Raw genomic sequence first — 12,731 nt, 5'->3', positions numbered from 1 at the left:
TGCACAGCGTTTTTGTGCACTGTGCACTCCCTATATTTACTTGTGTGTGTGTGTTTTAGGTTTCCTTGAGTACAGTGACAACACAGCGATGGCATGTTGTTTGGTTCAGTCTCTACTCACTCATGTTGGCTATGATGAGTGGGACACAGCTTGCAGGTATACACACACACAAACACACACACACACAAACAAACTCTGGTGCAAAGGACTACAGTGCTTTTGTCTTTTGAAGACAAATTCGTTGTCAGTGTTCACAGCCCAACTTCAAGCGTCACGTCACATGTTTACACCTACCTCAGAGGTGGCTTTTGGAAAAGGTGGAATATTAGCCTTCGTTTTAGAAAGACAGGCTGGCAAATTGCCGTCCTTACCTTGGAGCAAATGTGCCGCCTTTTCTATCTGAAAAGGGCCAAAGTTTGCTGAACTCGTTTATGGTCACAATGGGCTTACCTTTACGGAACAGGAGAGTAAACATGCCTAATAATCGCATGATTGCAGAACAGCGTACTCTGAACCTAAGGTGAAAGTTTGAAAGAAATGCTTCATATGGATTACCCTGCCGTCATGAAAGATATCATTTTTCTCCCACCCGAAGAAAAAGAAAATACAGGTGGTATTTGACTGTGCTGCAACATTCCAGGTAACATCTTTAGATTAACACCTGAAACGGACAGGGTATCCTCTCTACTGTCAGTTCAGTTTACGATCCTTTGGGAATTCTGCCTCCTGTGGTTCTGTCTGCAAAGAAGATCTTACAAGATCTATATAGAAAGGAGCTTGGTTTGGATGACACTGTACCATGATCAGTCACACTGGAGTGGAGGAGTTGGATGCACAAGCTCTGCTTGCTTAAAGACTTCAAGGTGGATCGATGTTTGAAACCTGAAGAGTTCTGAGAAGTAACTGCTTCTCAGCTACACCACTTTGCAGATGCGAGCAAGGAATCCTATGGAATAGTGACTTGCCTACTGTTGCGCAACCACCATCATCAGGTCCAATCACCATCCCTTAACGACAATTTACAGCCTGTGAAAGTTGCGTTTGTCTGTGCCACATATTGACGGAAATGAATTATGACGTACGTGGAGGTTGCGGAGGTGCGAACGGCTCCAATTAGCATATGAATAACAGCGAAACCACGCCTGGCCAGAGAATGTGTGGCCTGGCTTGAATTTCCTCACTCATTATTGGATGAAACTACTACTTTTAAACAAGAAAAGTCACTCGTAATTGGTTGGCAGATCACTATTGGTCACCCACCCCAATAATATATATATATATATATGCTTCCCCCTGCTACCCTGATTTGCATTTGTATAGCTCACAGCATTTTCATTTACATATTAAATCCTCCCCTCGGTGTTGCCTGCAAATTGCTGTGTGCACGACAATCTACAGTGCCGCTTACTGACGAATATCCCACTTTTTATCCTCAAGGTTTCAAGGTCATCTCAATGGAGGTATTTGAACACTTCAAATAATCCTGTGGATTAAAAGTGGACCTCAGTTCCTCATTAGGCAAAGTGGCCTACCAGCCCTTAAGGTTCAGGAGAATCTCGCCTGAAGACTCCGGTGTCAAGATGAGTGTTACTGTAAGAGCAATTCAGACTGAAGTTGAGGACTGTGAACCAGTAACAAGAATGATCAACCAATTCTCATCTTGGATTCACTTGATAAGGATGATATGTTGGCTCTTTAGGGTGAAGGATCTGCTTTTGTGTCTGACAGCAAAAGCAATCTTTGGAAAAGAAAATTCAGAGTATTAAAGCCCAGGCTTGTAGTGGTTCTCTGTCAGAGGAGAAACTAGGGGGAGCAGTGTTGGAGATCATTTGCTTCTGACAAAAAAGATTCCCAGCTGAATTCTCCAGCCTTGAAAAAGAGGAGCATTAAAGAATAGCAGCCATCTTTACAAGCTCAACCCAGTTCTCGTAGATGTCATTTTAGGAGTGGGTGGATGGCTTAGTAGGGCAGCCATGCCTAAAGATTCCAAACATGCTGTCATATTGACAAAAGATCTTCGCATCTCTGACCTCATTCTTCGACACATACATCATAAGGTGCGACATTGTGGTCCTAACCACATGTTATAAGATATTGGATTCCAGGTGCTATCAGGAACACCCTGTCTGGATGTGTTGTCTGTCGGCGCTTGAATGCTGCTCCAGGGTGCCAGTAGATGGCACACTTACCTCAAGATAGATTTTCTCCTGACAAATCTCCATTTAGACATGTTGGAGTGGACTACTTCAGACCTTTTGAGGTGAAACTTGGCAGAAGTGTAGTGAAGAGGTGTCTCTTCCCATGCCTATTAATAGGAGCTGTCCAGATTGAAGTAGCATCGTCATTGGATACTGATTCCTTTATCAATGCTTTTCTGTGCTTTATTGCAAGACGTTGACGGGTGATAGAACTGCACTCAAATTATGGCACCAACTTTGTGGCAGCTGAGTGTGAGTTGAAAGACGCCATTAAATCTGGAATCTTAAGCATATCCATGACTTCCTTCTTCAAAGGGAAACTGAGTGGGTTTTCAATCCCACATCTGGTTCACATCATGGCGGTGTTGGGAGAGATTGATTAGATCTGTGAGGAAGGTCCTTAATTCCACACTGAAGGTGAAGAGCCTCAATGAAGAGAGTCTTCAAACAGATCTCTGTGAAGCGGAAGTCATCATAAACAGACCACCCATAACAAAGGCATCCACTGATCCAAACGACCTAGAAGCACTAACCCATATCCATCTTTTACTTCTGAATACCAAGCCGTCTCTGCCACCAACTTTTCTAGAAGGAGGCCATCTATGGCCTTCGAAGATGGAGACAGGTCCGATTTATTTTGGAAAAGATGGATTGCAGAATATCTATGGCGTCATTTCAATGCCAATATCCGCGCGCATAAAACCATAATCAGCGCGCATAAAGACCACTCTCTGCACACTCGCGACCACTGTCTGCCACTTTAAACGCCTACTGTCTAGAGTGCCTTGAGAGAGAGCATGGAGCCCCTCAAAAGTTCCAGAAGTTAGCACAAGCTAACTTGGTTATGTGAGGTTAATGTGAAGGGAGTGTGATTGTAGTTAAACATCAATTTAATATCATCAAGGCTGCAGAATGAAGGGTGAAGCTTATGTTAAGAGGACATTGATTCTGGAATGCAAGCTCATAATGTCGTCAGTTTATGTTTTTATATATATAAATATATAAGCTAGAAAGAGAGATATTTTATGAAATATTGCAGCCCATGCAATTATACAATATCCCACTATATTAGGGCTGTCAGTTTTCATTTGATATTCGAATATAGGTGCAGTGATGCCACTTCACAACTTTATTTTGCATGATGCAGGCCAGGAGACTGAAAAGACATAATGAATGCAATGTTTTTCAAGCAGTCATACTAAACAAATGTCCCTAACAGGTGATATCATCTTGCGTATATTTGGGACCTACAATATGAGCACTTTGTTGTGGTGTGTCAGTGATGCTGCAGGCCAGGAGTACTGAGTGGACCACAGTGAGACTGGAAACATAGTAAGGTGGGTCAGGCATAATAAATCATACTAAATGGGTATTACCTTGCAATATTATTAAAGGAATCATATTAAATATAACTATTGCTATTCATATCATTTGATACACCTGTGCAACATCATGCAGTGCAGTACAACAGCTGTGCCATAAATTCTGCTTTTATAAATCTTGTACATGTTCAATTTTTGTTGACATTATCAGAAAGGTGTTCATTCTACTTTATGTTATTTGTTCAGGTCATAGTGGGTGGTGGTATTTGAAAGTGCAAATGTATTGTTTGAATATGATTACCTCACATATTCTTTTGTTATCAAAATCTTTGTAGGTGGTTAAATTGCTCCTTCTGAATTTAGAATAGAATAGAATAGAACAGAATTACTTTATTGATCCCAATTTAGCCACCCATCCTTTTATCCTGTCTCTGTCTTTGGGGAAGCCATACATGCACGCTAGGGCTGGGTATTGTTAAGAACCTCACGATTCGATTCAATGTCGATTCTTTAGGTCGCAATTCGATTCAGTATCGATTCGATTCAATATTGACTTAAATGCTTTGATATCGATTCAGTAATAAGTAGTAATAAACAAATAATTCATTAGAGTACCTGTTGACAATTTCTTAATTAAAAAAAGTCATCTTAAATTATAAATCTTTACTCTAGGAAGTTCTAGTTTGAATTGAAATGTAAACAAAGGTACTCAATGTGTTTAGGTATAAAATAGTGCAACCATAGTTAAGCTGAGAAAGTGCCATTGTTTCTGGGACTGCATGGTACATTTTTGTCTGACATAAACATAGACATGACCACCGTCCCTCCGCCCTCCGGCTAGACACAAGGGGGTAAAACGTTGACACTGACCCCCCCTCCCTCCCCGGAGGAGAGTGCTACCTGCAGGCGCACGATGCAGCGGCCAGGGTGAGACCAGCTGCGCTGGGAGTTTACTGTCTCCAAAAGAGTGGTGCGTCAGACAGCCGCTACCCGCCTCCACAGCTCCGACGATGTTTCCGTGGCGCATCACCCTCCGACCCTCGAGCGAGGTCGTGGGCGAGACGCTTCCAGCTGCTTGAGGCGGGGACCTAGAGGTCCGGGGAGGGACAGCAGGAGGTCGCTTGCCTGAATCGATTCAGAGGATTTTATGAATCGATATTGAATTGGGAAAAAATATATTGCAATGCATTGATGAATCGATATTTTTACCCACCCCTAATGCACACTCCTTTCTCCCAGTGATCAGAGCCAGTGGCGCCCCCAGGGGGGGGCCAGGGGGGGCCATGGCCACCCCTGAAAAATTGCTGGCCACCCCACTGGCCCCCCCAGTGCTCCCACCAATTTCCCTGACTGACTGAGGCGCTGGCTCAATAGGGAACTGTAATTTAAATCTCCACCTGTGGGGGTGCTAATGTGCTGAAAGGTGTGCAGTCTGACGGGAAGTCAGCGCAAAAAGCAGAAGAAGGAACAACAACATTTTTGTGTTTTTCTGAAATGTTTGTGTGTTTCTCAAACTAGAGGTAAATGTGTTGGATGCATATTGTCTTTTTGATGAAAAAGAGTCAAGTGGAATGCAATACACAGCCACAGACTGGAGCTGAATCTGAGTTGCCACAAGAAGGACCATTTTGGTGTGCCACCCTAAGATTTTCATTGGCCCCATCTGGCCCCCCCTATGAAAATGTTCTGGGGGCGCCACTGATCAGAGCATCCCCATGCAGCACTGGTGAAGACTGTATTCAAGGACAACACAGCAGAAAGGACACAAACAGCTTGACGTGTTGATCTGTTTGACTTCTTTAGATACTGTTTTTAAGGAATTCATTGTGGTATTAAATGCATTGGGAAAATCAAGACTGTGTGATTTATAATGCATCAATGAGTAGAGTAAGTTTGGGATAAGTAAGAAGTAAGTAGTTAACAAATAGTGATAGAATTCCATTTATTTGCAATGAATTCAAATCAAAATGTATATTATTTGCCATGGATTTCCTATTAGAACACAGTTATCATCATAATGCTGCTGTGAGTCCGGACTTGTCAGTCACCTGTTAGCCTCACTCAAGTCTGAAAGTAAAAAAAAATAAACAGAATATATTATGATTTTATTGCTGTCAACGACTGTACAGGTTTTGTAAACTTAACGGAGTTTAAAGCAATTAACACAAGCTCATATACATTTTGCAAAGCATTTATTGACCATTATTTACCGATTATCGTGATTTTCCTGTTGTTTTCTATTGTCCGCTAAGCACTTCCTGGAACTTTTGGAGGGCTACATAGACCGAGGGTTCGGCCAGTGTTTTCTCTTAGACAGTAGGCGTTTAAAGTGACTAATCAGAAAGGAGGGGGGGTTGCAGGGCCGTCTATTCAATGCCCGCCCCCAGAGTGCCAAAACTCTGCAGAGTTGAGCGAGCAGGAGGCAAAGAGGGAGACAGCGAGCGTGTACACAGAGACCGCGAGCGCGTAGAGAGTGACCGCGAGCGCGCAGAGAGTGACCACGAGCGCTCAGAGAGTGGTCTTTATGCACGCTGATTATGGTTTTATGCGTGCGGATATTGGCACTGAAATGACGCCATAAATATCTGCCACAACTACAGAAACGTTAAAAATGGTCAGGTGTGAACAAGGGAGTAGGTTTGATTTTGAGATTGGTGGGGACACAAAAGTGCTCCAAAGCAGCACTCCTGAAAGTTGACGTTTTTTTACATTAGCAATCATAATTTCACGTCATGCAGATGTTATAGGTTAAAGCAACTAATGAAAGACAAGGAGACAACTTCGAAGAGTTTTAATGCCACATGGGTGAAGCATTGCTATTCAGATCATCATCACACTAACATTTGTCACAGTGCTGAATCTCATGACTAACATATCCATCATAAATTTTAACCTCACCTGTGAATTTCCAGCCTCTCTTTCAGCTTCTCCTCCTCTATCTCCTCCAGCCTCTCTTCCTTCATCTGCTCCAGCCTCTCCTTCTCTACCTCCTCCTGCCTCTCTTCCTCTACCTTCTCTGGCCTCTCCTCCTCCACCTCCTCCAGCCTCTCTTCCTTCATCTGCTCCAGCCTCTCCTTCTCTACCTCCTCCTGCCTCTCTTCCTCTACCTTCTCTGGCCTCTCCTCCTCCATCTCCTCCAGCCTCTCTGCTGTCTGTCACCTTACAAAAATATGTTGATGCATGACATATGAACAGATACATTAGGGATACAATGATCATAGAGCTTGATGGTACAGTTATTGCCTGAGCAAAAAGGCTTTTACTAAATATTAATATTAATTAATTATATTTTATAATTATAAAATTACATGATCATCTAGAATGTGAGGTTTTATTGTATTCCACCACAAAGTTTCTTCATTTGTGTTTTTAAACTGTTGCTCACTTCTACACAAATACATGAAAATAAGAATTAAAAATAACTTTAAAAAAGTGTGTCTCTTTGGCATTAAATATTTTATATTACTTATTACTATATTATATTATTTTTATTCAATATCTGTATTGTTAAGCCTCTACCTATACACCCCTGAAGTAACTTACACTTTGACTCCTAAAGAAGTCTCTTACATCCAGATTACACAGTAGCGGCTGAATATTGGTAGGGACGTGTCCCTAGTGTCCCTACCCAATTCTACCCCCTAGAGTGTGAAACAGAACTTCACTACTGGAGACATCGTCATCGTAGTTGATGATACAACACCTCGCAACCCATGGTTAACGGGACAAAGTACAAAGTCATTGATAGGCTGCTCTATTACAGACTGTACTCTGGGAGTACCACCCCGTGGACTCCCCAAGTCACACAAAGAAGCAGCCCCACTTACACAAAGCAGCACGTTTTTTGGTTACCTAAAACACTTCACTCCATGCTATTATGAGAGCCCCTGGGCAACGGGGGGGAGAAGGAAAATGGACATATCAGGGAGACCTAAAACCTCTGGCTACCCAAATCCCACAAAATCACAATTTCTAAATATTGTTGCTTTTGCAATCTGAAACTCTGACCTCACATGTGACCTCAACAACTCTGTTAGGGTTAATGCTCCCACATGATTTTAAACCTGTGACTCCCTCCAGTTAGTCATAAGTGAAGACACTCTTCAAGAAACCCAAGCAAGTCCAATTGCTTTCACATAGCACTCAGATATACCAAGATCTGTATGACTGAAAACTTCACCACATACACACAAGGATAACAACCACCAAGTGTAAGGTGAATGGAAAGCTAATCAGTGCCTCTAAGTAAAAGGCCACAGTAAAAACACGGGACAAAACATGAGTTTTGAGTTACTATTTTATGATGACAGTTAATCAGTGTAGGTAACGAAGGAAACATTTGTGGGTGTGGAATTCTTAGAGACTCCCACAGAGGGATGGGATCAAAGTTTCTGCTTTACTGTGTATGTTTTACAGCCTCTTGTCTTTTTTACTTTGCTGCCTGTTTAGTAATCTGTGCAGTCATCAAGTGTATGCCCACTTATTCAGTATCCCTTCTCTGAGGGTGAATAACTACAGTACATTCGTCTTTTGCCTTTGGATTTATTAAGCCATGGCGGACAAAGAGCCACAAGCCCTGAAAATGAAGCAGGAAATTGGGTTGATTGGTGGTATTTCATTTATTTCAGGAACCATGATCGGCTCTGGTATATTCATGTCCCCACAGTTTATACTGGCCATCATTGGAAGCCCAGGAGCAAGTCTGGTGATCTGGGCTCTCTCAGGAGTTGTAGCTCTATTTGCAGCACTGTCCTACACCGAGCTTGGGACAGTCATTCCTGAATCTGGAGGAGAGTTTATCTACATACTGAGGATCTATGGTTCATGTCCTGCTTTCTTTGCAGCATACACTACTATCATAGTTTTGAAGCCATTTGGCATTACTGTAGCGGCATTGAGTGTTGCAGAGTATGTGATGGCACCCTTTTACCCTGACTGCCATCCTCCTGAGCTGGTAGTAAAATGTGCCGCAGCTGTGACTATACTGGTTGTTACCATAGTCAATGTCATAAATGTCCGGGTTGCCATCAGAATCCAAGTGATCTTTTTGGTGGCCAAAGTGCTGGCGCTGACAGTCATTGTAACTGGAGGGATAGTCAAGCTTGTCCAGAGCAGCAGTGTAATTGTGGAGAATTTGAAAGTTGAGAATGCATTTAAAGGCACTCAGTACTCTTTCAGCAATTTAGGATTAGCTTTTTATCAAGGACTGTGGGCTTACGCTGGATGGTACAACTTGAATTATGTCTACGAGGAGCTGAAAAGACCTGAGGTGACAATGTATATCTGTATTATATTATGTGTTTTATATTATATTATACAATATTATTATATTGTGTATTTTATTCAACAGTACAACAGTTACTCTAGTCAGCAGATAGATGATGCCTTGATAAAGATTTAGTCAGACAAATGTCTTGATGCCAAACTGGGAAACAAAACCCCAAAACTCATTTTATAACTTCTTTTTCAGCAGCGTTGTTATCATGTGAATGTGTGCAGTGATGACAGTAATGTGAAAACACAACATCAAGCTACAAATCACAGAATGCTTTTTGGCAGAAAAAGCAGGTCACATTGGAAATTCTCAATCAAGGCTGGTTTTTGGAATTTAGGTAATTACGGATTTTTCAATTCCCTTAATTCTTGACTACTTTTGTTTGAAATTGATTTTTGTAAAATAATGTCATGTAATTTCAAAAAGTTTTCTGCTTCAGCATGTCATTATAAAGTTAAATTTGTTCCCTGGTTACAATTGGTTACAATTTTCGTCATAGAAACACTAAGGGGGAAGGTTGTCTGTTGCCACCATGTAAGACAAGCAGTGACTATTGAGAACCACGGGTCAGCAAATATGATTAAGAAAAGCATTTAAGATAACACCTGCTGTTCAAACAGTTCAAACAGATTCACATATTCCTTTAAATCACTTCTGATGTTGCTTTCTCTTACTCTCTAAAAAAACAACAATGGGTTAAATCTGCAGATCGCTGCAGAAATATTGGTTTGGAGCCAGCACAAGTGGGTAGAGGATCCCCCAACAGAAAGGTTGTTTGACACAGTCAACTATCAGTGATACATTGACTCCACCTTGGGTAATTTTATAACCAGGAGTTTTTTAATGTATCTGTTGTGGTTCAATCATTCTATTGTTGCGAATTAATATTAATCAACTATCCCAGCTGGTTTGACACTCAAGACATTTGGTACACGAAATCTTTATGCCGTTAGATTTTATTCTAGAAGGGTTGAAAGTAGATGAAACATTTACTTCAAAGCTGACAGATCCTGAATATTTTATTTTAACTTGGAAGATGTTTTATTCCTTAAATGAATCATTGTCATGCTCAGTCATTGTGTTATCCAGTCCAACAACCTATCTTACCTTGAACATCCACATGCAACCTATGTTCAATGTGTGAATATAGTGTGTGAAGAGTGCATACGTTGGGAATTGTTCTGCTTTCCAGCTTCATTAGAAGTTTTTTATAGATCTGGTTTGATCACAGTGCAGATCATGTCAGCTGTTCGTGTTTACATGTTTACCACAACATCACATTGGTGTTGCTTTTTTCATTTCAGGTGAATCTTCCACGGTCAGTTATCATTGCCGTTTCTCTGGTGACTGGCTTGTATCTGCTAGTTAATGTGAGCTATCTGACAGTGATGACACCGAAAGAGCTCATGTCCTCCAGCGCAGTAGCAGTAACCTGGGGGTAAGACAACACTTGATGTTGTTCACTTCATTTTAGAGGGGTATCTAAAAGAGTAGATCTACCACCTCGATGATACTGTGGAAAACATATCAAAACGGATGACGCACAACCTGAGATATTGTCTTTTTTAATCTACACCTGAAATTGAAAACATGGCACCCACATAACCCACATTTGGACTCATTACCTGCAGTTCAGTCTGAGTTTCAGGTGTGTTGTGTTGTGCTATTTGCAGGTAATTTAGACTTAAGCCACTAGAATTAAAGGGACATTTCATCCCAAAATTCAAAACCCATATTTTTGCTCTTTCTTGTTGTGTTAATCATCCATCTAGATTGATGGTGTTGCTTGTTTTGGAGATATTGGCAATAAATATCTCTGCCTTCTCTCAATGTAATAGAACTAGATAGAACTAGGCTTGCGGTGCTCAAATCCCCCTGAAAACACATTTGAAAAATTTAACAGCTGTGTCTCTTTCCAGGAATCTTGACCCAGTTACTCAAGATAATGTACAGTCCTTGTTGTTAACAGGTTGAACATGTAGGAGATATTTTATGTTGTAGTTTTCAGGCCCAACCAGTGTTGAGTTCACACAGCTCCACCTGAAGCCACAAAAAGGGTATTGCAACCTCTTTCACATGTGCAGTAGTACACTACAAGACCTGTAAACAGACTTGATCAGATTAGTTGAGTCAGCAATTTTTTTTAACCTTTAATCCAATGAGAATTTTTTTATTACCACTGTCATCAAACTGGTGGTAAAGCACATCAATTGAGCTTACCATGTGATCCAGAGACGACTGAATGGTATATGTGGCATGAACACAATTGAATGTCTGATAAAAAAGTTAGAAAGTGTAAATCTGAGAGAACTTGGAGATCAATCTTGTATTAACTTCAGCCTTTTCCCACAGGAATAAGGTGTTCGGGAGCTGGGGCTGGATCATGTCTGTGGCTGCAGCATTATCTGCTTTTGGTTCACTGAATGGGTCGTACTACAGCGGCGGCCGTGTGTGCTTTGTTGCTGCCAGGGAAGGACACATGGTGAGAATCTGTCTTCCTTATGGACATGTGTTATATTATTCAGTATACGATGGTTGTCACAGAATTTCACTAAATCTTGTGTTTGTTTTGTAGCCAGATATTCTGGCCATGGCTCATGTCCACAGACTGACTCCATCTCCAGCCCTTATCTTCACCACTATTATCTCTCTGCTGGTGCTTATTCCCGGAGACTTCCAGAGTATTGTCAACTACACTAGGTGAAAGCCCAGTCTGCTTGTCATATATTTAGTTTGACACTTCTCTTTTACTTGTATTAAGAATGAATAACTTGTTTGCATGTGTCTGACACGCCTCTTCATCACTGTTGTAGTTTCAGTGCTTGGATTTTCTATGGCATCACCCTGTCTGGAGTTATCTACCTCAAGATAAAAAAGCCAGAGCTTCCCAGATCATACAGGGTCAGTGTCACACACAATCTTCATCATTATAAAACACATGTATTTGTCTCTTTTTTTAAGTTACATGAGAATCAGATGTCGGGTCTCTCCCTCTCTTCACAGGTCCCCATTATACTCCCCATACTGGTCCTCCTTGCAGCAATATGCCTGGTGCTGGCCCCCATCATAGACGATCCTCAGATTGAATACCTTTATATGACTTTATTTATCCTGAGTGGAGCTATAATATACATACCCTTTGTCCATTACAAGCTCTGCCCAAAACTGTTGACCAAGTTAACAGTCTTCCTGCAGCTGTTCCTAGAGGTTGCCCCGGAAGACAAAAACCTCTGATTTAGTAGGTTTTCCAGTTTGGTCGTTTTTGGTTTTATCAAACGTTGCAGCTTCAAGATGTGTGAAACAAAAAGAACCTAAGAATCAAACTGCAGCATCCTTTGTCAATGTGTACTTTTTAAATACTATGTATTATAATCTTAAAAGAACTGACTTCAATAAAATGATGCATAAACAATAGGTTTTCTGAAGTGTACAATATGCAAGGAGAACATCTGCTTGTTGAGCCTTATGTTAAAAAATAACACTCACACAGATTATGTGATTTTAAAAAAGTGTATTAAATAATCGTTATCTGCCAAAATAATAAAAGTAGACATGGCCAAATCATAGTGCAACTTTCACATAACAAAAGATCGTTCAACAAAAAACAGGAAAGAGCAGGGAAGGGAGAGAGGTGTTTAAGTGTGTAAATGTCAGGGCCGCCCCTGGCCAAATTGGTGCCTTAAGCAGAATTTTATTTTGAGAGTGAGCATGGCACCCGGACGGGCAAACTGGAGAGAGTAATAGGAGAGAAGTCAAACCAGCTTTACAGAAACAAGTTTGGAAAAGTAACCAGGTCAGACAGTCATGAAAAAATACACTGAATTTAAAATGTGGTTTTCAACCATTTACATTACCTTGTATTACTCTATGCAGAAATGATTACTTTTTACAAGCAGGTCATATCAACTTGTCACGTTGTTAGCTTATCACAGATGG

The 12,731-nt window shown here is 41.1% G+C and overlaps 1 protein-coding gene across 1 annotated transcript; it reads left to right on the top strand.

The window, feature by feature from the left end:
• The first annotated feature begins 7,983 nt into the window (after window positions 1-7,983).
• LOC115565903 (b(0,+)-type amino acid transporter 1-like) lies at window positions 7,984-12,198 on the top strand. Its single transcript, XM_030391555.1, has 6 exons — window positions 7,984-8,789; window positions 10,100-10,233; window positions 11,148-11,277; window positions 11,371-11,495; window positions 11,609-11,696; window positions 11,799-12,198. The coding sequence occupies exons 1-6, from the start codon at window positions 8,073-8,075 to the stop codon at window positions 12,027-12,029; spliced, it is 1,425 nt and encodes a 474-aa protein (XP_030247415.1). The 5' UTR covers window positions 7,984-8,072; the 3' UTR covers window positions 12,030-12,198.
• Window positions 12,199-12,731: the final 533 nt, after the last annotated feature.

This window comes from Sparus aurata, chromosome 16, assembly GCF_900880675.1.
Source record: "Sparus aurata chromosome 16, fSpaAur1.1, whole genome shotgun sequence".
NCBI lineage: Eukaryota > Metazoa > Chordata > Actinopteri > Spariformes > Sparidae > Sparus > Sparus aurata.
This window is presented reverse-complemented; position numbering and strand designations above follow the sequence as displayed.

Coding starts and splice junctions, on each gene's coding strand:
- LOC115565903 (XM_030391555.1), top strand. CDS start 8,073: ATGGCGGACAAAGAGCCACAAGCCCTGAAAATGAAGCAGGAAATTGGG. Junction 8,790..10,099: donor AGGAGCTGAAAAGACCTGAG/GTGACAATGTAT, acceptor TTTTCATTTCAG/GTGAATCTTCCACGGTCAGT. Junction 10,234..11,147: donor GCAGTAGCAGTAACCTGGGG/GTAAGACAACAC, acceptor CTTTTCCCACAG/GAATAAGGTGTTCGGGAGCT.